At 35.8% G+C, this 27,200-nt stretch overlaps 1 protein-coding gene across 12 annotated transcripts in view; it reads left to right on the top strand.

Moving 5' to 3' along the window:
• Positions 1 to 27,200, top strand: part of EML5 (EMAP like 5) — a 211,038-nt gene that overhangs the window by 78,286 nt on the left and 105,552 nt on the right. For all 12 annotated transcript variants that reach the window (XR_011970740.1, XM_072625213.1, XM_072625209.1 and 9 more), the window contains 2 exons: positions 6,185 to 6,278; positions 17,080 to 17,180. Coding sequence is in view for 11 of the 12 variants with exons in the window: in XM_072625213.1 (XP_072481314.1) it covers positions 6,185 to 6,278; positions 17,080 to 17,180 (195 nt within the window). In the remaining variant the exon portion in view is untranslated. The remainder of the gene's footprint in view (positions 1 to 6,184; positions 6,279 to 17,079; positions 17,181 to 27,200) is intronic.

Below are 27,200 nucleotides of genomic sequence, written 5' to 3'. Positions count from 1 at the left end.
ATCTATAGTCATATGAAAAAAATGCTCTAAATCACTCGATTAGAGAAATGCAAACTAAAACAACTCTGAAGTCCGATCTTACACTTATCGGATGGGCTAATACGACAGAAAAAGAAAATGAAAAATGTTGAGGGGAATGTGGGAAAACTGGGACACTGATGCATCGTTGGTGGAGTTTTAAACTGATTCAGCCATTTTGGAACTATACCCAAAGGGCTATCAAACTGTGCATACCCTTTCATCCAGCAATACCACTATTATGTCTGTGTCCCAAAGAGATCATTAAAGACAGGAAAAGGACTCGTATGTACAAAAATATTTAGAAACTTTTTTTTGTGGCAGCCAAGAATTGGAAATTGAGGGGATGGCCATGAGTTAAGGAATGACTGAACAAGCTGTGATGTATGAATGTAATGGAGTATTATTGTGCTATAAGAAATGATGAGCAGGCAATTTCAGAAAAAGCTAGAAAGACTTAGATGCACTGATGCTGAGTGAAGTGAGTAGAACCAGTAGAACATTGTACACAGGTACAGCAACATTGTGTGATAATCAGCTATGACTGACTGAGCTTTTCTCAGCAATATAATGATCAAAGAACTAATGACCAGAAATGCTATCCACATCCAGAGAAAGAGCTGTGGATTCTGAATGCAGATGGAAGCATAGTATTTTCACTTTTTTGTAGCTTTTCCCTTTTGTTCTGTTTCTTCTCTCACAGCATGACTAATGTGGAAATGTGTTTACATGATTATACATGTATGACTTATATCAGATGAGAGCATGTGAAAGAAAAAATTTGGAACTCAAAATCTTATAAAAAATGAATATTGAAAACTATATTTACATGTAATTGAAAAAAACAAAATACTGCTTACAAAAAAAGAAAATTGACAAACTGTTTTCTCTTTGGGAGAGCAGATTTCAAGATGTTCAGAGAAGGCTGCAGGTTTAATCCTGTGGACTAAAATTCTACAGAAGAGTCAAAACTAGGAGAAGATGGGAAGCTTCAAGAACGAAATTTGAAGACACGAAGATAAATAGTTATGATTAAAACAGAAGTTGTCTGAAGAGACAGATTTAGATAGAGAGCTCATCATCCAACAGATCTTTAAAAAATAGATATAGAATGGCAGCAAAGGGAAGTAACAGGATGAATATAAAAATGAGGTGTGATTGTATAAAATTTTGCGTCAGGAATGCTTAAATTTAGAAAGAGCTTAGACTGGTTAGAAAAGCTAAGGATGACAAAGGAATTGTTTTAAAAAAATTCTTATTGGGTAAGAGAAAGCCAGTTAAAGAGTGGGTCTACTCTTCGGAGCATATAGGACATTGATAACTAAGAATAGAAGGAAAAAAGAATTTTTTAACTTTTGTTTTTATGTTCTCTGCCACGGAGAATTCATAGGACTGGAAAGGAAACAACACAATTAGGTAACAGAAAGTTGATCTCCAATATAAGTAAGGAGATAGTAAGAGAGTGACTAAGTCCTAGTGAACTATATAGTAAAGATATAATGAACTAGAAATTAATTATACTGAAAGAACTGACATAAGATGGCTGAGTCACTGTCAGTGATTTTTGAGACTGTGGATAATGGGAGAGGTATTACAGGGTAAGAGAGGGGTAAATATCCTGTTTTGCGAAAAAGGGAAGAAATTGTAGTTCAGACTATACAGCATTGAGTTTTATTTCCCTTCCTATTGTAATCCTGTATGTTATTATTAGAAGGGTGATAAGTATATATTTAAAAAAAGAAATGATCATCAAAGAGAGCAATCATAACTTCATTTAAAATAAGTATTGCCATCCCAGTCTCATTTCCTTTATCAACAAAATTACTAAACTGGTAAATCAGGGAAATGCTATTGACAAAATTTACCTAGGTTTTAGCTAAATATCTGACAAAATATGAGGTACTATTCTTATGGGAAAGATGGAGAGGTATGGCCTAAGTGATAGAACAGTTAGGAAGATTTAGAAGTAAATGGATGGCCAGACTCAAAAAGTAATCAGTAATTTAATGTTGACTTGGAAAACTGTCTCGTGGACTGCTGCAAGGACCTGTGCTTTCATCAGGGCTATTTAAAAACATAACAACATAGCTGATATTTATGTAATATTTATGTAGTGCTTTAAGATTTGCAAAGTACTTCCCATTTTATTAGGAACAGCTATGTGATGTAGTAGATAGAGTGGGCTTAGAATCAGGAAGACTCACCTTCATGAGTTCAAATCCAACCGTAGATGCTGTGTGACCATGGGCATGTCACTTAGCTCTCTTTGCCTTAGTTCCTCATCTGTAATTAGCTAGCAAAGGAAGTGGCAAAGCACTCCAGTGTCTTTGCCAAGAAAATCCCAATTGGGGTCACAGAGTCAGACTTGCTTAAAAGGACCCAACAACAATGACAACTTTATTATCTTACTTGATCCTCAGAACTCTGTGAGGTAGATGCTTATTATTCCTATTTTACAGATTAGGATACTGAGACTCATGGAGGTGAAGTGACTTGCTGGGGGACACATAGTCAGTAAATATCTGAGATGTTATTTGAACCCAGAACTTCCGACTCCAAGTCAAGCACTTTGTCCAGTACACTATGTTGTCTGAGACACAAGTGACATGCTAATCAAATTTGCACATAACACAAAGCTAGGAGGATAGCTATCACATTCAGTGACAATTATGAGATTCAGGAAGATTGTGATGGTTTAAAACATTGGATTATTTTTAATGAGAATGTGTGTGTAAGTGTATGTGTGTAACACATGTCATCCCTCATTTGAGTTTTTAAATTACAGATACAAGTACAAGACATAGGAGAGATGGGTACACTATAATTTATCTAAAAATGATCTAGACTGATTTTTAGCACACTGTTAAGCTAGAGAACCTGCAGAGGAGGGGTTACCAAGGTGGGTGTGACATATGAGAGTCAGTTAAAGAGAGTGAGGATGTTTACTCTAGAGAATATAAGCCTAAGGTGGAAACATAATAGCTGTCTTCAACTATTTAAAAAGTTATTATGTGGAAGAAAATGTATATGTTTTTTTGGCCCCCAAAGGTAGAATGAATAGGAACTGCCGTCAGAGTGAGCTTAATTGTAAAGGGCTTAGTGTTAATATCATAGGAAGATCAGTTGAAGGACTTGAGATCTTTAGCCTAAGAAGATATAAGGGAGCGATGACAACTGTACATGAAAGAGACAGTTGATCTGTCTGGCTCCAAGAACCAGAGCTAGGAGCATTGGGTGCAGTTGCAACAGAAAAAGAAGTAGTGAGTTCTTCTTTGCTGGAGAGCTCTAGATAACCATTTTATGGATATTGTTATAGAGGAGATTCTTGTTCAGGTATGAATTTGACTAAATGGCTTCTGAATCCCTTCTAACTTGAAATTCTGTAATCTGTCTAAAAGGAAATTTTACTTTCATTACACAAAATTTGAACTTTCTTTGATTGGGAGCATAAGAAGTTGTTTTCTGTTAACCTTGTATGTGAAGATTAAATTACAGGACTTCCTATCTCATCTTCTCATGTAAGAAATCAGCTTTTAGTTATGTAAAAGCATTTCATATCAGGTTAATTCAGTAGAAGATGAAGTTTCTCCTCTTAAATTAAATTCATGTTTTTATAAAGAGTTCTCTTTATACCTTGCTTTGCTGCCAGATTTTTTTTTGCTTGGCTGTCTATCTTTTGAATAGACCAAGAATGACTAAGAGGGAGTTGATACCCAGTATGTTAGGGAATTTTAAGAGGGCACTTCATTGCCTTTTATTTCTTAAGGTTACCTGACCTAGATGAACTGTATCCTAACTGGAATATGTGATTGCTGAGTCTGTATCAGTAATCTTTGAAACATTATGGAGAAGGGAAAAGCACTGCAGAGGTAGAGTAGGACATATGTCTTGACTTCAAAAAAGGGAGAAGGAAATTGTTTACAAACTTTAGACCAGTAAGCTTGATTTCTCTTCCCATTATAATTCTAGAATATGTTATTTTTTTAAAAAATTTTGTTCATATAGAAAAGGAATCAGTGATAACAAATATGACCATGCCACACTAACCTAATCTCCTTTTTGAAATTACTTAGCTCAGATTTTAAGGATATGCTGTATATGTAGTTTATCTAGATTTCAGTGCAGCATTTGAAGAAGTATCTCATACTGTTCTTCTTGAAATATAGACAGATGTGGACTAGATGACAGCACAATTAGATAGACTATTTATTTGATAATTGCTGTATTCCAAGAGTAGTCATTAATGATTCAATATAAACTTGGCATCAGGTCTCCAGTAGAGTCACTCATCATTGCGTAGTTGCTTTATTGATTTGTTAGCATTTAATCATTGCCTTGGATAAAGAAATAGAGGCATTCTTATCTTATTTGCAGATTTAAAAAAGTTATATAGAATAGATAACAAATGCAATGGATGATAAAGTTATGATGCGAAAAAATTGGAAAGACTAATATAATATATTTGACTGAATCTAATAAGATGAAATTTAATAGGGATGAATAGGATGAATATAAATGTAAGGTTCAAAAAATTAACTTAAGTAGTATTTGAGGGAGGTATTTTTAGAGAGCAATTTGCCTAAAAAAGATCTGGGGATTTTAGTGGACTCAAGGTTCAAAGTAAATCATCCTTGTGACGTGGAAGCCAAAAACAAACAAAAAAACCCTAGTATGCCACTGTCTTGAGAGGTCTAGATAGCTACTAGGAATGAAGAGCTGATAATTCATTCTGCTGCACTCTGCATTTGTCAGATTGATGGGACCTGGAGTTTTTGTGCAGTTCTGCCTGCAGCCATTTAGGAAAAATGTATTTGATAAGCTGGAGAACATTCAGAGGAGCTGAGGAACTATAATGGTGTGAAGGACTTTGAGTTCATGCATATGAGAATCACTTAGAAGAAATGGGCTTATTTACTCTAATGAAGATGTCTTGTGGACAAAATAGTTGTCTTAGATAGTTGAAAGAGTCTTAATATGGAAGAGGGATTAGATTTTTTCTTTTTCACTGAAAAGGCAGAATCAGGCAACAGATAACAGATTTAAGTTTGATGCCAGAGAAAGCCTTCCTAACAATTAAAATGATCCAGAAGTGGAACAGCCTGCCTCTGGAGGTCTTTACATAAAGGATAGATATCCAGATGTTGGGCATTCTCTAATGACTATGAACTGGAGTAGGTGGCCATTGAAGTTCCTTTCAATTCTGATATCCTTTGACAAAAATTTTAGAATTGTTGAAAACTATATATTTTATGGTAAAACCATGAAGCCTGTGGAAATGGGGGAAAGGAAAAATAGTAAATATGAAGTGTTACAGCAAGAAACTCTTACTTTACCTGCAAATTTCTGCTGCTGTTCACTTAGTAACAATGTGTTATCTATATTTAAGGACTTTTCCACAAGCTAAATAAAATATGTTGAAAAACCAAGAAGTTAAATACAATAGTGTTACTAGTGTTATCATTAGGAACCACAGATTATTCATGGACTTGGAAGAGCAGAATTTCGGACCGAGTACTTTCTGTTGTAGCTATCATCCATATTTAGATGATGGGATTGGATGATTTTTTAAGTAACTAGGCTGTCAGCTGGTGCTTGATAATGGTGACAGCTAAAATTGTGGATTTTGAATTGGAAGCAGTCAAACCATGTACATGAACTCTGTCTTTTCCTTGGCTCACCGTACAAAATTGCTGAAAATACGTAAGATAATTGATATTTGTGAAGGGAGGGAGTAGTGCTCCTTTTGACAGCTTTAATTCTTTCCCCCTAGAGAATGAATATTGTTCTGAAGTATATTTATTTCACCTCTTCCTTTCATACTTCTTTGTTCCTCTTCACTTCTCTGTTTTTTTTTCTTTTTCCTTCCTTTTACTTCTGAGACCTCATATCCCAAAGTGATGGATTATTAGTGTTGCTGAAGTCTACCTTAAACAATATAATCATATGCATTAACCTTTTGTGTAGTGATGTTCAGCTTTCCTGTTAATGCTGTCTTATGACCTAGTTCCTGCTGTATTTTATACATACACTATAACTCGTTAAAAGTGTATAATGAATATTATAAATTCAGTTCTCTGTTGATATTGTAAATTTCACTAAGTGTATTTATTTACTGAATGTTAAATGATGAACATATATCTTTTTTCTGTTTGTTTTTTTTTTTTAGCTGATGGCAAACGTTTGGTTTCAGTTGGAATAGATGATAGTCATACTATTGTGTTATGGGACTGGAAGAAAGGCGAGAAACTCTCCGTTACAAGGTAGAGAAAAGACTCTAAAATTGTCATCAACATCAATGAAAGTGAAATGTCTGAACTTGAAAATATATTTAACTTCAGCTTTTTAAAAAACAAAACAGAATTTTGCTACCACAAATACAGCATATAGGTATATATTTTAAAATCTTTTTACATATTAGTTCCATTTTATCCCTCGGCTTTCAACTCTTCCCATCTTCAGGGGTTTGTAACTCTCTTGGTATGTATACTGCCTGTACCAGTGCAGATTGCAACCCCTCTGCTCATTTCAACAGACATATAATAATCATTTTAATCTAAGCCACTGAGCTAGGCAGCTGATTATTTAAAAACAAAAAGGAAACCATCTCTGACCTAAAGAATATGTATTTTCCTGGGGAAGGAGGGAAGAGATACAGCCTTTACACAAGTAAGCAATCTGAAGAGAAAGAAATATAAAAGGATTCGTGGCCGTATTTATGGAAAAAGTGGATCTGAACTAAGCCTTGAAGATAAGAATTCAGAGCAGTAGATTTGAGAAGGGAGCACATCCTGGGCATAGGGGTATGGTTTGTGAAGGTACATATAAGTGAGACAGATAAAACTTTAGAGGTTGGGAAAGGCTGCTACTCAGGTTTAACTGGAGTATAAAATGTGTGAAGGGAATAATGTAAACTGTAATGTAAAATGAAGTTGGAAAGGTAGGTTTGCAGGACGGTACATTTAGAGTTGGGAGGGACCTGCGAGGCTGTCTAGTCTAGCAATTCCATTTTACAATTGAGGAGACTGAGTCCCACAGAGGTTAAGTAACTTTTCCAAGGTCACATGGTTAGTAGGTAGAACTAGTACTTGAACCCAGGCCCTTGGACTTCACTGTACGGAAGTACTGTATATAACTCTGCCTTCTCACAGTGAAGTCAGATCATGGAGGTTTTTCACTACTCTGTTGGTAGTTTTTTATTTTATTTAGAGGCAATAGGGAGCCATTAAAGCTTTTTTTTTAGTAAACTCCAAGAACCTTAGAGTATGAAGGATCCCCAGAGACCATACAGTTAAACCCATACTTAATTGAATAAGAATCCTTTTCTCTCACTTGTTACTACTCACCCAACTTGTCAATCAGCCTTTGTTTGGAAAAATCTCCTGTGAGGAGGAACATAGCCTCCTGAGGCATGCCATTCCACTTTTGAATAGCAGTTGTTAGGAAGCCCAAGTGTTTCTCTTTACAACTTCTACCTATGGTTCTTTGTTCTGCTATCTGGGGTCTGGGAGAACAACTCCTTTTTAACATATTGGGGCATAATCTTTAATACACCCCTTAGTCTCTGGAGAGAAGAGGAGGTTTGGTTCACAGTTTAGCTGTATTACTATAAAGCATCAGTTCTTCGAATTTCCAGGTCCAAAATTCTGCTGGTCTTTTGTTCCACAACCATGGCTTCTCAGGGTTTCTCTGTGGGGCCGCCAGCAGTATCTGGCCCCAAGGTCTTCGTGGCTTGAGCTCAAGAGTCTTGGACTCCATTCATTGCACCTGGAGCTAAAAAGTACAAATCAAACAGATTGGAACTCTGATCCTGTTTCTCTAGGCCACAAGGTCAAAAGGGAGAAGCTACTCTTTCCCACCCAGTTTCCTGCAAGGTACTCAAACTGTGGGTGAATGAGACTTTCATTTTTGAACACTCTTGGAGAAAGAGATTGTGTCTCATTTCAGTAGCCATCAACGAGGTAGGGGAATGAAGAATATTTTTTTTCCCAGAATCAGGTCTCTAGTATCTCTCACAGGGATGCCTTCATCTTGGGTGATCTGGGCATTCATCAAAGCCATGTTATATAGGTATGAGAAAGGCATGTGGATCACTCATTCAAAAATCCTTTTCTCACAACAAAGAAATAAGTAGTACAGGTATTTTCATCCACATTTTAAAGATTATAAAATTGAAGCTTTGAAGGTGAATTGACTTTCCCAGGGTCACATAGCCCACTGCCTGGCTAGTCCCCCTTGTTTATATTACTTCTGATTACCCTGTATATCTTCTCTGTACTTAGTTTTTTGCCCCAGAGAATATGAGCTCCATAAGGGCATATTGTTTTTATCTTTCTTTGTATTCCTACCATTTAGCTCAGTGTCTAGAACATAGTAAACACTTTAATAGTAATTGTCTGAAGAAGGATTGAACCAAGGTCTTCTACATCACTCTAGCACTCTTTCTATTATGTCACACAATAGTTATTGTTGTATTTTTGGTCATTTTTTTAAATCAAAAGTACCATCTGTGATCTCCATTAATATGTCATTTTTCTACTTGGAACTATTTTGAAAAATGAATGACCTGGTATGTTTGCCAAACCTGTTACTCATCTTTGAGAGGTTGTGGGGAAAGTACCACAGGAAAAGAGGAGGCCAAGATTTTTTGAAAATTTATGTATCTTATTTAGGAGACTCAGCACTGACCTTGAACTTGGTGCAATCAGCAGAATATTATTCACAAACAGGAGCTTCTGAAAGATATCACTATCTATGGAATATTTCTTCTTTACTTTGACTCTCCACAGGATTTCTTCCACAACTGTGGCAAATATCAAATACTTTTGGCAAGCATATGTCTTCCTATTTCATCCTTTGTTTGAGGTTAATGATCACTTATTATCTTACCCTGGAACTTTCTTTAGCAATCCTAACCTTTTCAGTATAGAACATCTTTCAGCCTTGTCAAGCTTTCTCCCATTAATAAATTCTGCCTAGGATCTTTATTCCTCCCAGAGAGTACCCCTAGAAACTCTGTGAGAGTATGTACCCTTCAGAAAACCTGAAAACCCCCAGAAATCTGTGAAAACTTGAGTCCCAAGAGGCTGCTATAGAAGGATATATTTGCTTAGAATTTTTTAACTGATTTCTTTCCTTCCTTTGGGGCCTATAAATAAATTGAGCATACATATACATATTTATACATAGCCATATCTTAAGAGAACAAGCCAAGACCATTGTCCCTGCATTGACCAGCATTTTAGAATTAACTACCATCTTGTGTTCGTATATAGTTTAATTGGTTCTTGCTTTCAGTCCTGAAATAAGCCGAGAAGGTCTCACCCTCTTTTCCCAACTATAACTTCATAAATTAATGCCTGTCTAGGCCTAACTAGTCCTTTATCCCTGAAATAATAGTTAAGATCCTACTCACCTTCCTTGTTGGCTAACCTTAAGTAAATGAAAACAATATTCCAATCCCATATTCTCATTTCCTCTGGTTATTGTGTTCCGAGATCTTGAAATGTAGATTTGAAAATGGAAGTAATAGATAACACCTTGCTTCCCACCAGTTACCATCCTGTAACCTGCCCTAAGAGGTGAGCATCTCTATTATACATTAGAGACTGAATTTATACAATAGGGAGAAAGCAGGTAAGTCTTCTTGGAGGGAACTGTCTTTTCTCACTTTATGCCAGTTCTTACTTTATATTAAGATGTATTATGCAAATTTGACTCCCAAGATGATAGTGGGAGGGGATGTGGTGTGGTGTGTGTCTGAGCAGCTGCTGTAATCACTGGTGCAACCCTGAGCAGGGTTCCTCCATTCTAGGTACTGAAGCCAATTGACCGTGGTTGGAGCCCCAAAAGAGGAGGGGTAGGTCTTTGGAACTGACCACTTATTTTAAGTGAAAACTAGCTGTTTTGCTGTGATCTAGAAGAAGATTAGAAGGATCACAGAACCTTTCTAATCCCTGTATATAGCCAATTTTAAAGAATTTAATCTCTTCAGGACACATAGGTCTTATTTGTAGGCTTTCTTCTTTCCCTCATCTCATATAGAAGTGTGTTACCATGAAATCATTTGGAGAGACAATTGCCATCAAAAGTGGGAATCTAAATGGCAAGAAGACATATGAGGCTTCTATGTAGCTTGGCTTCTCTCTTGCTTTCCTCACAGGCCATATTTTCCAGCACAGTTTTTACTACCCTTACTTATTCTCACCTTTACATAGTAGTCACTAAGTATAAAAGTAAATGTTGATTCAAATTTGGAGGATCTTATTGAATTCTTCATGTGTTTTCTTTACCTCTTTTATCTTCTACACCATATATTAACCCATAAACTGTATCTATTTTAATGATCTTTTTTTCAAATACTTATTATTTACACTACAATGCAAAGATGACCAAGAAATGATGTTGCCTTTGGAACCATGATAAAACCAAATTCACCAGTTCTTTTATTTCCTTATTCAAGGAGAACCCATGAGCCAATTTTGTTTTAATCTCTCTTTCTGTTATGTTTTCAATTGTAGCAGTTATGTTCAGAGTGATATCATTTAATTCTGTTAGTATTACATCTACTAACAGGTCATTGGGCAGGGATCACACATTTAGAATATCAACAACTACATTAATGTTTACAGATACTTTAGAAGCCAGTACTTAATCCTTAGCAGATCAAAAAGCAAAATAGAAAAATAATAAATGATTTTAAAATGCTAATTAATATACAAGAATTTATGATATGCTATTCAAGCAGTGCTTAGGAAAAGAATTTTTATCTATAAACTCTTCAGTCCTGAGAGAAAATATAACTTGTACACACCTAGAAAACTAGATAATTAGAAAATTAATAGTCTTCCTTCAAAATCACATAAGTAGAAATTCTAAAATCAAAGAAGAATAAAGCAAAATTGAAATAAAAAAGGTTATGAAGATAAAAACAAGAACTAGGTTTTTCTAAAGCCTCGTAAAACAGACAAACGAATAGATCATTTTACCAGAGGGAAAGGAGATTTAGGATTCAGATTGAAAAGCAACAAAACCCATTCTATACAGATATATGCTAACAAAACTGATTTTTTTTTAAAAAGTGGTTAGTTTTTGTCAAAATATAAAATATTCATATTAACAGAAGAGGAAATAGAAAATGTCTATTCTCCAAAAGAGAAATTGAGCAGGCTATAAATGATATGGGATGGGAAACTATGATGAACAGATAAATTTACAAGAAAACTTTTGTCAGGTATTTAAGGAACAATCAAGCAACATAAACACTTGATATAGTCTAAACTGTTTTACTGGGTGGCAGAGCCAAGATGGAGGAGTAGAAGGACACACCTCTAGAAACTCTCCTTCCACAGCCTACAAAACACCTGTAAAAAATGACTCTAAACAAATTCTAGAGCAGCAGAAGCCACAAAAAGACAGAGTGAAAGATTTCCAGCCCAAGGCAGCCTGGAAGGCTGACAGGAAAGGTCTGTCACACCAGCCTTGGCTGCGTCGTGACAAGGACAGTACTGGAGCGGGATTCAAGACACCACCAGCAGCAGCTGCGGGTCCCAGATTCCTCAACTCACAAGTGCCAAAGACAGCTTCAGAGGTCAGTAAGAAAGCTCTTTCATGAGGGTGAGAAGGGAATGCAGAGGTCTAGACCTGGCCCCAGGCATCAGCAGCCACTGCTGCTGCAGCTTCCATTGTTGGAGCCCTGGCCTAAAGACCCTAGGGGAATTGAGCTGCTGATCTGCATCTCAGTCCTGAGTGCCCACCCTGGGGTGAGGAGGAGCACTGGTTAGCTGGTGGAGCTGGTGGAGGCAGTTGTGGAGAGGTAATTCTACTCACAGATCCTGGGCAGAAAAGAGTGCTTGTAGTTGCTCCCAGACCAGAGTGCAGGTCAGGAGAGGAGTAAACTCCTCGCCCTTGATTGTGCCACCTTGGAGGAACTGAGAACTTACAGGTCCCCAGAGTATACCCTCCTCTTGACCAAGAACTCAAAAGTCAAGTAACTGGCTGGGAAAATGCCCAAAAAAGGGAAAAAGAATAAGATAATAGAAGGTTACTTTCTTGGTGAGCAAGTATTTCCTTCCAACCTTTTGGATGAGGAAGAACAATGCATACCATCAGAGGAAGATCTAAAAGCCAAGGCTTCTGCATCTAAAACCTCCAAAATAAATGTGCAGTGGTCTCAGGCCATAGAAGAGCTCAAAAAAGGATTTTGAAAATCAAGTAAGAGAGGTGAAGGAAAAATTGGGAAGAGAAATGAGAGCAATGCAAGAAAATCATAAAAAGTTAGTCAATAGCTTGCTAAAGGAGAACCCAAAAAATGCTGAAGAAATTAACACGTTTAAAAATAGACTAACTCAAATGGCAAAAGAGGCCCAAAAAGCCAATGAGGAGAAGAATGCTTTATAAAAGCAGAATTAGACAAATTGCAATGGAGGTTCCAAAGCTCATTGAAAATAATAGTTCTTTAAAAATTAGAATGGAGCAGATGGAAGCTAATGACTTTATGAGAAACCAAGAAATCACACAACAAAACCAAATGAATGAGAAAATGGAAGATAATGTGAAATATCTCATTGGAAAAACAACTGGCCTGGAAAATAGATCCAGGAGAGACAATTTAAAAATTATGGGACTACCTGAAAGACATGACCAAAAAAAGAGCCTAGACATCATCTTTCATGAAATTGTCAAGGAAAACGTCCCTGATATTCTGGAATCAGAAGGTAAAATAAATACTGAGAGAATCTCCTGAAAGAGATCTGAAAAGAAAAACTCCTAGAAATATTGTCACCAAATTCCAGAGCTCCCAGGTCAAGGAGAAAATATTGGCAGCAGCCAGAAAGAAACAATTCAAGTATTGTGGAAATACAATCAGAATAGTACATCTAGTAGCTTCTACATTAAGGTATCAAAGGGCTTGGAATATGATATTCCAGAAGTCAAAGGAACTAGGATTAAAACCAAGAATCACCCACCCAGCAAAACTGAGTATAATACTTCAAGGGGAAAAAATGGTCATTCAGTGAAATAGAGGACTTTCAAGCATTCTTGATGAAAAGACCAGAGCTGAAAAGAAAATTTGACTTTCAAACACAAGAATCAAGAGAAGGGACTTACTGAAGCTAAAGTGTTTACATTCCTACATGGAAAGATAATATTTGTAACTCTTGAAACGTTTCTCAGTATTTGGATAGTTGGAGGAATTATACACACACACACACACACACATGTGTATACATATGTGTGTGTATGTATGTATATGTACATATATGTGTGTGCGTATATACACACACACACGGCACAGAGTGAGTTGAATAGGAAGGGATGATATCTGAAAAAAATAAAATTAAGGGGTGAGAAAGGAATATATTGGGAGGAGAAAAGGAGAAGTGGAATGGGGCAAATTATCTCATAAAAAAGGCAAGGAAAAGCTTTTTCAATTGCAGGGAAAAAGGGGAGGTGAGAGGAAAAAAGTGAAGCTTTCTCTCATTACATTTGGCTTAAGAAGGGAATAATATGCACACTCAATTTGGTATGAAAATCTTATCTTACACTACAGGAAAGTAGGAAAGAAGGGGATAAGTGGGATATGGGGGCTGATAGAAGTGAGGGCAAATGAGAGGAGGGTAATTAGAAGTAAACGCTTTTTGGGGAGGGATAAGGTCAAAAGAGAACAGAATAAATGGGGGAAGACAGGATAGGATGGAAGGAAATATAGTTAGGCTTTCAGAACATGACTGTTATGGAAGTCTTTGGCAAAACTTCCCATATATGGCCTATATTGAATTGCCTGACTTCTCAGTAGGAATGGGGGGGGGGGGGGCGGGGAGGAAGAGCAAATAGTTGGAACTCAAAGTTTTAGAAGCGAATGTTAAGAAGTTGTTGCATGTAACTGGGAAATAAGAAATACAAGTAATGGTTTATAGAAATCTATCTTGCCCTACAAGAAAAAGGAGAAGATAGGGATAAGGAAAGGGAGGGGTGTAATAGAAGGGAGGGTAGATTGGGGGAAGGAGTAATTAGAATGCATGGTGTTTGGGGGTGGGGGAGGGGGAGAGATGGGAAGAAAATTTGAAACTCAAAATCTTGTGGAAATGAATGTTGAAAACTAAAAATAAATAAATTGGAAAAAAATAAAATAAAGGAAATGAAAAAAAAAAGAAATATTTTACCAAACTATCTGTGAAACAAAGATGGACCTTGATCTAAACAAAGGGAAATGGTAAAGCACAGAGTGAAAAAAATCTTACACCAATATTAGAGATGTTCAAATACTCCAATATATCTCTGATCTCAAAAAATATGAATACTTCTTCCAGTGAATTAATACATAACCTATTCTGTGTTACTTGTCTTCCCCTAAATACATCAAATATGAATATACCTAACATGCTGGGATCCTTCTTTACATTTCCTTCATATTGTAAGGATACCCTTGGAGCTCATGAACTGTCTAGCAGATAGTCCTTCACTATCTAAGAGAAATACAATTAGAAAAACTGTATCATATTCTGACTACTCTTAAGTCAAAGTCAGATAAAGTAGCTGACTAGGCAGCAAACTGTAGTACAAACTTCAGGGACAAATGCTAATACATAAGTGTGAAGTCAGGGAGTGGTCAGAGAAGAATGTTAATATTCAAAGATGACTCCTCTTTCCACCATCCCCTCTTAGTATTGTTGGTACCACCATTTTCCCAGTTGTGTAGACCCAAAAGCTTTGCAATAATCTGTGACTCTGCCCTTTCCTTCACCCTTATCCTGTCAGTTGATAAGACATGTCTATTTTACCCTCTTAGTATCTCTCACACCTATCTTCTCTGTTTTATTCATTGCCACTCTTCTAGTCTTATCCTATTTTACCATTCACCTGAATAGGAGCCACAACTGGCTTTTAACTGATCTCCCTTTCATCCGTCTGTTTTTTATTCATCTCCCAAAATAATCTTCCTTGTTCATAGCTCTTACTGTACCATCACCTGGAACCAAAAAAAAATGTTATTTGTAAATTATTTTCTTACAGACTTAACGTAGGGTAGAAAAAAAGCTAGCAGATCTTGGACTTGTATGTGTAGTGACTGAGGGATTGAGAGTTATAGGGCAGGGAAGGTGAAGCAAACTCTACCTCTAGTACATCCTAAAAATACTCAAATAAAGTATTTAAACAGGTAATATTCGGAAGAAGAAATACTTGTTAATTATCACTTTAAAAATGTTCAATCTCCCCTTTGATTCAGCAATATCACTTCTAGGACTGTCTCCCAAAGAGATCATAAAAATGGAAAAGGGTCCCATGTGTACAAAAATATTTATAGCAGCTCTCTTTGTGATGGCCAAAAATTGGAAATCAAGGGGATGCCCATCAATTGGAGAATGGCTGAATAAGTTGTGGTATATGAATGTCTTGGAATACTATTGTGCTACAAGAAATGATGAACAGGAAGACTTCAGAGAGGTCTGGAAAGACTTATATGAAATGATACTGAATGAAAGGAGCAGAACCAGGTGAACTTTGTACACAGCAACAACCACAGTGTGTGAGGAATTTTTCTGGTACACTTAGTCCTTCATAGCTATGTAATAACCTAAAAAATTCCCAATGGATCCTTGAGGCAAAACGCCTTCCACTTCCAGAGAAAGAACTATGGAATTGGATAGCAGAATGAAGCAGATCATTTTCTTTTGTGTTATGTTTTGTTTTGTTTTGTGTTATAGTTTCTCCCATTCTTTTAATTCTTCTATGTAACGTGACTAAGCTGAAAATGTATTTAATAGGAATGTATGTGTAGAACCTATGTAAGATTGTATGCCATCAGGGAGGGGGAAAGGAGGAGGAGGGAGGGGAAAAATCTAAGATATGAAAGTTGATAATAGAATACTGAAAACAAAATAATTTTTAAAAATTCAATCTCACTGTTAAAGAAATGTGAGTTAAACATCTTTGAGGGACTACCTCATGTTTATCAAATTGGCAAAAATAATTAAAAGCACCAAAGTTTAGTGTTAATAGGGTTGTATATAAAAAGATTTATGTACTCATTCATTGCTGGTAGAATTGCAAACTTGGGGAATCTTTTGGAGAGCAATTTGGCAAAGGTCAAAGTCCTAAGGTAATTCTACCCATTGACCCAATAAAAATGTTCCAAAAGTATTATCAGCAATTAAAACTTACATGTTAAGAGATTTTTCAGAACAGCATTGTAACTTTAAAAAAATTAAAAACACCAAACAATAGGAAATTATTTAAATTGTGTTATATTAATGTAATGGAATACTATAATACCAGCAAGATGGACAAATATGAAAAATATAAAGAAGTCTTTTATCAAGATCTTTATTAAATAATACAACATGAAAAAAAGCAAAAACATTAGAAAAGTGAAAAGAATGGACAAAGAATCTTGATGAATAATTAGGAATAAAATGGTTTTTGTGTTTAGTTTAAATGTGAAGAGTTACAAAGCAAATTTAGTTCATTGTATTTAATGTTAGACGTTAAATTTTTAAGTAAATATGGGGGAAAAACTTTTAGCAACGTCCTATTCTTTTGTGATAAATATTCAGACTTGTTGGCCTGTCATTTGGCTCTCACTGTCTTGACTCCAATCCCTTTTTGGATTTATGTTAACATCGTTTCCTCCCAATTATCCCTGCATTGTCACCTGTTGAAATTCTTTCAGCACCTAGCCTCTGTACTATGTTTTGCCTGATTCCTTCAGTTGAATATGATTTTTTCTCATATTTTCCTAGAACACTTTGTCTAGATCTCTCTGTTACCCCTTAGTTGATTTCCTTCTCTGTAAAATGAGGATGATACTAACACTTACCTCATAGGATTGTTGTGAGGTTCAAATGAGATAACATATGTAAAGCATTTTGCCAGTCTTTGAACACTATATAAATACTATTATCATTATTATTCTTTATTACATGTCATATCCCATGTATCATTTTTTGAATTTATTGAATATACTTTCTATTTATTTTATTGAATCCTAGTTAATGTTTATTGAATTCTTAGGGGAGATATTGTCCAAAAAATAACAACTAAACATGTTGGGTTTTCTTTCAGAGGAAATAAAGATAAAATTTTTGTTGTGAAAATGAACCCATATATGCCTGACAAATTGATTACAGCTGGTATTAAACACATGAAATTTTGGCGAAGAGCAGGTAAGGAAAGGAATTTTTTCCTTCTGATGTTATTTAGAAAATTAATTTTCTTGATAGTTTGTTTTTCTTCTGTGCATTTTAAAAACTGGTTTAAGAACGTTTTATTGGCATTTTGAACTTTTTACTATATGAGAAACCTTACGTATTTGCAAGATGTTGTATAATTTAGTGGTTAATCATTACTATACAGTGTAGTAGAACACTTTTAGAATTAATATTTGCATATAACCTATAATCCTAAGGTTAATGATTTACTTATGGTTATACTAAGGATTTCACTGATACTGTTATGATTATACAATAATTCCAAACTCCAGTCCTGACTTTATGGTACATTTCTTTTAGCCATTTGCAACTGTTGTGCACAAAATGTTCTTATATCTTAAATACTTTGACCACTTTAATAAATGCCAAGTTGTAGAACCAGTGGTGGGCAAAATCCAATAAATCTAATAGTATATAATAAGGTGTTAAAATTGTTGCCGCTTCAAGTGCCTATTAAAGAAAAGGAAGACTTTTTCGTCTTTTTATACCATTCTAAATTACTTTGGGGACTCCTAATTAAACTTTTCACAAGTGCAAATGACTCCAAGTGGTGTATTTGCTATTCCCTGTATACAGCATTCTCTCTTGCACTTCCAAGACTTTGTAGAAGTTGTCATCTCCTGTCTGGAATGCTGTTCCTATTCTTTTCCACCTCTTGGAATCCCTCATTCTCTTCAGGACTCACCCTGAGTGTCTTCTCCTTTAAAGAGACTTTCCTAATTCCTCTAGTTATCAAAGCGCTCTCCCAATTACTGTGTATTTTTATGCATATTCTATTTTTATGATTGAATAAAATAGAAGAGAGGATCACTAAATTGAGCATGAAATTAAAAGACAAAATAAAAATCTTGAAAATTAGAGGAGAAACATAAAACATGAAAAATAAAAATGCTGTTAAACTGAGGAAATAACACTATTTTTAAACCATTAGCCAAACTGATCAAGAAGCCAGAATGTGAATTATCAAACCATCTAGGAAAGCAAAAGAGAGTGACAAATTAGATAAGCAAATAAAACTCTGTAATATCTTTGTTACAAAAGAAAACCATTAAAAAACAAAGACATTAACAGAATAAAAAGAAAGTGACATTTACCTTGCTTCGGATCAGTTAAAAAAGCAGCAGTTGCAACCATGGTAATCAGACAAAGCAAAAACAAAAAATCCTCAATGTAGAGACAAATTATGTTATGCTGAAGGGAACCATAGACAACAAACCAGTAACAGTATTAAATTTATGTGCTCTAAATGTCATAACATTTAAATTTTTTAAACCATACATTGTTTTAGTTATCAAGTATTCATTTTTTTCTCCTTACTACTACTCTCATCCGCTGAAGAAAAAAAAAAGATAGAGAAAACCCCCATATTACGAAAATATAGTCAAGCAAGATGAATTCCCATATTGAGCACATGAAAAAATGCCTAGCTATATTTTAATTATGAGGTGTGCTATATTCTTTATCACTTCTCAGGGTTGTGGATGAGCATTTAGTTGATCAGAATTAGGCCCTTCAGAATTGTTTTGGTATATTTGTTAGAGTATAAATTGTTTTTCTGCTTCTGCTCATTTTACTTTGCATCTATTTCTAAGTCTTTGTGTCTTTTTGAAACTTTTTCCTCATTTCTTACAGCAGAGTAGTATTCCATTACTTTCATACATCACAATTTCTTTGGCCATTCCCAACTCATGGGGAGCCCTGTAGTGTCCAATTTTTGCTTCCATAAAAAGAGCTGTTTTAAATATTTTTGTGTGTAAAGAACCTTTTCCTCTTTAGTATTTTTTAAATTTATTTATTTAACTTTTAACATTCATTTTCACAAAATTTTGGGTTCCAAATTTTCTCCCCATTTCTCCCCTTCCCACACCCCAAAACACTGAGCATTCTAATTGCCCCTATCACCAATCTGCTCTCTCTTCTATCATCCCTCTTTGCCCTTGTCTCCATCTCTTTTGTCCTGTAGGGCCAGATAACTTTCTATACCCCTTTACCTGTATTTCTTATTTCCTATTAGTAAAAACAGTACTCGACAGTTGTTCCTAAAACTTTGAGTTCCAACTTCTCTTCATCCCTCCCTCCCCACGCCTTCCCTTTGGAAGGCAAGCAATTCAATATAGGCCATATCTGTGTAGTTTTGCAAATGACTTCCATAATAGCCGTGTTGTATAAGACTAACTATATTTCCCTCCATCCTATCCTGCCCCCCATTGCTTCTATTCTGTCTTTTGATCCTGTCCCTCCCCATGAGTGTTGACCTCAAATTGCTCCCTCCTCCCAATGCCCTCCCTTCCATCATCCCCCCACCCTGCTTATCCCCTTATCCCCCACTTTCCTGTATTGTAATATAGGTTTTCATACCAAAATGTGTGCATTTTGTTCCTTCTTTTAGTGGAATGTGATAAGAGTAAACTTCATGTTTTTCTCTCACCTCCCCTCTTTTTCCCTCCACTAAAAAGTCTTTTGCTTGCCTCTTTTATAAGAGATAATTTACCCCATTCCATTTCTTCCTTTCTCCTCCCAATATATTTCTATCTCACCCCTTAATTTCATTTTTTTAGGATACGATCCCATCCTCTTCAATTCACTCTGTGCATTGTCTGTGTGTGTGTGTGCATATGCGTGTAATCCCACCCACTACCCAGATACTGAAAAGTTTTAAGAGTTACAGATATTGTCTTTCCATGTAGGAATATAAACAGTTCAACTTTAGTAAGTCCTTTATGACTTCTCTTTGCTGTTTACCTTTTCATGCTTCTCTTCATTCTTGTGTTTGAAAGTCAAATTTTCTTTTCAGCTCTGGTCTTTTCATCAAGAATTCTTGAAAGTCCTCTATTTCATTGAAAAACCATTTTTTCCCCTGAAGTATTATACTCAGTTTGGCTGGGTAGGTGATTCTTGGTTTTAGTCCTGGTTCCTTTGACTTCTGGAATATGATATTCCCCGCCCTTCGATCCCTTAATGTAGAAGCTGCTAGATCTTGTGTTATCCTGATTGTATTTCCACAATACTTGAATTGTTTCTTTCTAGCTGCTTGCAATATTTTCTCCTTGACCAGGGAACTCTGGAATTTGGCCACAATGTTCCTAGGAGTTTCTCTTTTTGGATCTCTTTCAGGAGAGGATCTGTGGATTCTTTCAATATTTATTTTGTCCTCTGGTTCTAGAATCTCAGGGCAGTTTTCCTTGATCATCTCATGAAAGATGATGTCTAGGCTCTTTTTTTGATCATGGCTTTCAGGTAGTCCCATAATTTTTAAATTGTCTCTCCTGGATCTGTTTTCCAGGTCAGTTGTTTTTCCAATGAGATATTTCACATTATCTTCCATTTTTTCATTCTTTTGGTTTTGTTTTGTGATTTCTTGGTTTCTCATAAAGTCATTGTCCTCCATCTGTTCCATTCTAATTTTGAAAGAACTATTTTCTTCAATGAGCTTTTGAGCCTCCTTTTCTATTTGGCTAATTCTGCTTTTTAAATCATTCTTCTCCTCATTGGCTTTTTGAACATCTTTTGTCAATTGAGTTAGCCTATTTTTCAAGGTGTTATTTTCTTCAGCCTTTTTTTGGGTCTCCTTTAGCAAGGTGTTGACCTGCTTTTCATGCTTTTCTTGCATGTCTCTCATTTGTCTTCCCAGTTTTTCCTCCACCTCTCTAACTTGATTTTCAAAATCCTTTTTGAGCTCTTCCATGGCCTGAGCCCATGGAATATTTATTCTGAATGTTTGGGATGCAGAAGCCTTGACTTCTGTGTCTTTCCCTGATGGTAAGCATTGTTCTTCCTCATCAGAAAGGAAGGGAGGAATTATCTGTTCACCAAGAAAGTAACCTTCTATAGTCTTATTCTTTTTCCCTTTTCTGGGCATTTTCCCAGCCAGTGACTTGACTTCTGAATGTCCTCTTCACACCCACTTTGCCTCCAGATCTGCCCAGCCAGCACTTGGGGTCTGAGATTCAAATGCTGCTTCCCAGCCTCAGGGCTTTCAGCACGGGGGCGGGGCTGCTATTCAGTATGAGATTAAGTTCAGGTGCTTGGGCGGGGGCAGGGCCGCCACACAGGGCTCAGTTCCCTCGGGGTTTATGCTGAGACCTTCAACAATGGATCCAAGCTCCTGCCTGCTTGGGGAGCCCCTGTCTGTTCCCACCCCTGCTGCTACCTCCTGAGGGGGCCTGAGTTATGGAGACACCCCACTCTCCTCCTGGCAAGCCAAAAAGACTCTCTCACTCACCCCCGGCACCCATGGGTGGAGGGATGTATGTGGCTGCTGGAGATTGTATCCCTGAAGCCTGCTGGGATCTGCTCCTCTTGGTGCCACGTGGCCAAGGCAGTGCTGGGTCCTCCAGGTCCAGGGCGCAATGGACCTTTCGTCGGTTTTTCAGGGCTCTCTGAAACAGATATCTCCTCTGCTCTGTTGTTCTGTGGCTTCTGCTGCTCCAGAATTTTTTGGGAGTTATTTTTTACAGATATTTTATGCGCTGTGGGTTCAGAGCTAGCATATGTGAATCTTTCTACTCCGCCATCTTGGCTCCTCCCCCTCCTCTTTAGTATTTTAACTCTTTTCCATAACACCTGAATTCATAATAGAACTATTATGAATAATAGAACATAATAGAACTGTTAACTGAATTATAAGAAAACATAGATTGTAAGACATTGATAGTTGCTAGGTGGCACAGTGGATGGAATGCTGGGCCTGGAGTCAAGAAGATCTGAGTTCAAATTCAGTCTCAGACAATTATTAGCTGTGTAACCTGGGCAAGTTACTTAACCCAGTTTGCCTCAGTTTCCTCGTTTATAAAATGAGCTGGAGAATGAAATGACAAAACACTTCATTATCTTTGCCAAGGAAACCTCAGATGGGGTTATGAAGAGTCAGACATAAATGAAATGACTGAACAGCAAAAAAGAAATAGTAAAAGATTTAATTTTTCTCTCTTGGGTTTAGACAGATATAAAAGAAAGATTTTTTAAAAAATGGGAAATTATAGAATTGAACAAATTGCTAGAGAAACTAGAGCCAAAATGTTTTCTGAGTGGGACTATTAAAGAATGTATTTTTCAGAACCATATGGATCTTTTAAAAAAATTGACCATGTTTTAGGGCACAGAGATATTGCACACCAAATGTATAAAGGCAAAAGTAGTAAACCTGTCCTTAAAACAGTAGTGAAATAAACACAACAATCAGTTCAGGGAGCACAAACAAAAAAATACAGGTGGAAATGGAAACTTAATAAGAAGTTCCAAATGATGAATGGATCAAAGAATAAATGATAGAAATAATAATTATGTGAAAGACAGTGATACTATATCAAAATTGATTGCAGTTAAAGCAGTCCTGGCAGAATTTTTTTATTTCTAAAAACATAGGAAAAGATAGGATTAATGAACTGAATATGTATTTAAAAATTAGAAACTCAACAAATAAACCTAAAATAAGTACCAAAGTGAAAGGCCTTGAAAATGAGAGAAACAGATAAATTGAAAGCCAAGATGACTGTTGAAAATATAAACAGAATTAAAGCTGTTTGTTTTGGAGTTTTTTTGGAAAGACTACCAAAATTGATAAAACATGATTAAAAATAAGAGGTAAGAAAATCAAATCAGTGAAATAGCAAATGAACAAGGTAAAATCTCGACCTAAACCAGAAGAAATAAAAAGACTTATGAGATCACAAAAATGGGAAAAGGACCCATGTGTATAAAAATATTTATAGCAGCTCTTATTGTGATGGCCAAGAATTTGAAATTGAAGCGTTGTCCACCAATTGAGGAATGGCCAAACAAGTTGTGGTATATGAATGCAATGGAATATTGTTGTTCCATGAGAAATGGTGAGCAGGTGGACTTCAGAAAAATCTATAAAGACTTACATGAACTGATGCTGAGTAAAGTGAGCAGAACCAGGAGAATATTGTACATAGTAATAGCAGTATTGTGCGTTGACTAAACTTTGATAGACTTAGCTCTTCTTAGTAATGCAAGGATCTAAGACAGCTTCAAAAGACTCATGATAGAAAATGCTATCTACATCCAGAAGAAGAGCCATGGAGTCTGAATGCAGATGGAAGCATACTATTTGCTCTTTTGTTTCTTCTTTCTCATGGTTTCTTCCATTGGTTCTAATTCTTTAAAATATGACTGATGTGAAAAATATGTATAATTGTAGATTATGTAGAAAATATGTAGAGCCTACATCAGATTGCATGCTGATGTGGGGAGGGAAGAGGGAAAGGAGAAGACAATTTAGAGCTCAAAATCTTACGTTCAAAACTGAAAATAAATAAATTAATAAAAAAAGGATTGTCTGAAACTACTATGCAGTTGTATCTTAACAAAACCAAGAACACAAAAGAAATAGTAAATTTCCTTCAAAAATATAAACTACTCATACTAATAGAAGATCAAATAGAGATCTTACATAATCCAGTATCATGAAAGAAACAGAACTAGCTGTGGAGGAATTACCAAAGGGAGTAATGGAGGGAGACTTTTGATGAATTTTGGTGAATTATGTGAGACTTTTAAAGAATAGTTGAATAGCACACAAAAATTGAGAAAGCAGTTTGCCAGACTGCTTTTATGAAACAAATACAGCCCTACTACCTAAGCCAGGGAATTTTAAAGCAAAGTAGATCTATAGATCAGTACCCTTGAGTATTGTTTAAAATATAAATAAAATCCTATCCATTTAAGAAATCATTCATTATGATCAAGTTGTATTTGTCATTGAGATAGGTGGTTCAACATTAGGAAAAGAATCAACATAATTATATTAAAAACAAAAACATTTAAACTACATGATTATCTGTATAGGTGCGGGAAAAGCCTTTGATAAATTTCAGTACTTTTTTATGCAAAGCTCTTCAAAATACAGGCATAAAGGAATCTTTTGTAAAATGTAAAAAGTATCTTATCTAAAGCCAAAATTAAAGAGGGATGGGTGACCCATCCTTTTTAAAGATAGATAGAAAGTGTTCTTGATCAAACAAGGGATAAAAAGATTATCACAGTTTTGACCACATACAGTTGAAACTTTTTGCAGAAACAAAATTATTGCTACTAGACATAGGTATGAAACAACTGGAAAAATCTTTGCAGTAAATTTGTATAATAAAATTGTGACAATGAAGAAATAGATGTGTGTATATAAACATAAAACATATATATATATATATATACATATATAGTTTATATAAATATATAAGAACAAGAGCCATTCCTTGATAAAGAATAAAATTATGAAGAAATGGACTTCAGTAGATAAATTACAAAGGATACGAAGAGTTTTCTTTAAAAAAGAAAACAATTGATCACTAAGTATTTAATGCCTACTATGCGTCAGACACTATGCATTGGCATGCAAATACAAAGAATATAAAAGTCCCTTCTCACAAGGAGCTTATGTGGTAATGGAGGAAGTAACAAGTATATACACAAATGTGTACGAAGTAGTTAAATGCCAAGGTAGTTTGGGAGGCAGGGCACTGACATTGGGAGAGGCAAGGGTTCATGCAAAAGGTAGTACTTGAGGCACTGCATCTTAAATGAAGAGAGAAGCTGTTTGAGATAGAAATGAGGAGGGAATGTGTTCCAAGCCAGTGCAAAGGAACTGAAATGTAATATGGAGTATCAGGTGAGGACCAGAGAGATGGCCATTTGGGATGTGTTGTAGAATACAGAAAGAAAAGTAATGTCCAGAATGGCTGAACAAGTTGTGGTATGTGAATTGATGGAATACCATTGTGCTATAAGAAATGATGAACAGGAGGACTTCAGAGAGGCCTGGAAGGACCTATATAAACTGCTGCTGAGTAAAAGGAGCAGAACCAGGAGAACTTTGTACACAGTAACAACCACAATGTGCAAGGAAATTTTCTGGTAGATTTACCCCTTCACAGCAAGGCAAGGACTGAAAACATTCCCGAAGGACTCGAGGCAAAATGCCATCCACATCCAGAGAAAGAACTATGGAATTGGAACATAGATTGAAATAGAATATTTTCTCTTGTGTTATGTTTTGCTTTGTTTGGGTTTTTCTCATGGTTTCTTCCATTCATTTTAATTCTTCTATGCAAATGACTAATATGAAAATGTGTTTAATCAGAACGCATGTGTAGAACCCATATAAGATTGCGTGTTGTTTCAGGGAAGGAGGGGGAGAAAAATCTAAGACTTATAGAAGTGATTGTAGAAAACTGAAAAAATAAATTAATAATTTTAAAAAAGTAATGTCCAGTAAGTCTGGGAAGATATTAGGGTCAGTGTATGTAGGCCTTTCATATATTAACAGAGGAATTCAGATTTTATCCTAGAGACAATAGATAGCCAATCAGTTGAAGTCAGTTGATTAAGGAGATCATATATGTGCTTAAGAAAGACTTTGGCATCAGTGTATGTGGACTGGAATGGTGGGAGACTTGAGGTAGAGAGACCACTTAGTGGAAACTGTCATAATAATCTAGAAGAAAAATTATGAGGGCTTGAATCCAGATGGTGTAGATTCATGTGAATGGAGAGAAAAGATCAGATATGAGAGATGGAGATAAAAGCAACAAGATTTGGGAACTCTCTGTCTTTCAAATGCTAGAATAATGGTAATATTATAAACAATGACAAGAACTAGAAAAGTTTAGAAGAGGGGAGGTTTAAGGGAAAAGGATAATAACTAATTTTATACATATCAAGTTTAAAATGTATCTAGGACATCCATTTGTAAATATCCAATAGATGATTGGTGACATGGGACTGAAGTTCATGGAAGAAACTCAGACTAGATATATAGATATGAGATAACCATATAAAAAATTAACCAAATAACATAATAAGATGCAGCTTCTAACAACTTTGAGGCTCTGTGTTTCATCTGTCGTACGGGTAAAGATGGCAAAAAGGAAAATGACAGTTCATGGAGGGATTATGCGAAGACAGGTGTAGTAAAGCACTGTTGGTAGACATGTGAATTAGTCCAACCATTTTGGACAGCGGTTTGGAAATCTATCCACATCACTAAACTGTACATACCTTTTGATCCAGCAAATCCGTTACTAGTTATAAACTCCCAAAAGATCAAAAGACTAATTTTTTTCAGAAGATAAATTCTATGAGTGATTGTATTTGATAGTTAATGAACAAGTAGGATCATGTGATCATGGATTCAGAGGACCTTTGAGGTTATCTAGTCCCACTCTTCTCATTTTAGAGATGAGGAAACTGAAACCCAAAGAGATTAAATGATTTGCCTGAAGTTATATAGATACTTGGAAACAGAACTGGGGTTTGATTGCAAATTAATCTCTTTTCAATCACTTACTAGCTGTTTGATCCTAGGCAAGACCTTAAACCTTTGAGACTCTCATTGTCCTCCTCTGATAATATCAGTCACCTTACAGAATTGTTGTGAGGGTCACATGAGAGAATATATAATACTCCTTTCTCTTGTAGGATACTTAGGATTAATCTCAAGTTTTAGATGAAATAACAGTTTCCAGGAAATGGTTCAAGAATTTAAATCCTTACTTTAAATTTTGACATACAGATAGTTATGGTAAGTCTTTGTGTTCTTTTTATCTTAGTGGACCATTTATTCATATCCCTTGAGGAAATTTTACTTACAGAGATAGCTTAGAAGCTACAGGAGATATTTCTTTCACAGTGGTGGGTTGCTCTGCTAGTGAGCAGGATTGTTACTCTCATTTGCCCCTACCCTTTTGTTTACCTGTCTCCTCCTCCTACCCAGTCCCTTGACCTATGCTCTCAGGCATCACTTTCCAGTTTTTCCGCTACCTCTTTCACATTGGAGAGGTTATTTTCAATAAGGGAGGGGTAGAGGATGGAAAAAAAAAAGTAGTGAAGATCCTACCTTGAATACCAATCTAGCTAGTCAAAGTGTACCTACTCCCCACCTCAACATTAATTTCCAAGAGGTCTCCAGGCATAAGGATTTTCTTTTTGCTCTTTTGCTTTTTGCAAAAAATTAAT

The sequence above is a fragment of the Notamacropus eugenii genome, chromosome 7, assembly GCF_028372415.1.
Source record: "Notamacropus eugenii isolate mMacEug1 chromosome 7, mMacEug1.pri_v2, whole genome shotgun sequence".
Lineage (NCBI taxonomy): Eukaryota > Metazoa > Chordata > Mammalia > Diprotodontia > Macropodidae > Notamacropus > Notamacropus eugenii.
This window is presented reverse-complemented; position numbering and strand designations above follow the sequence as displayed.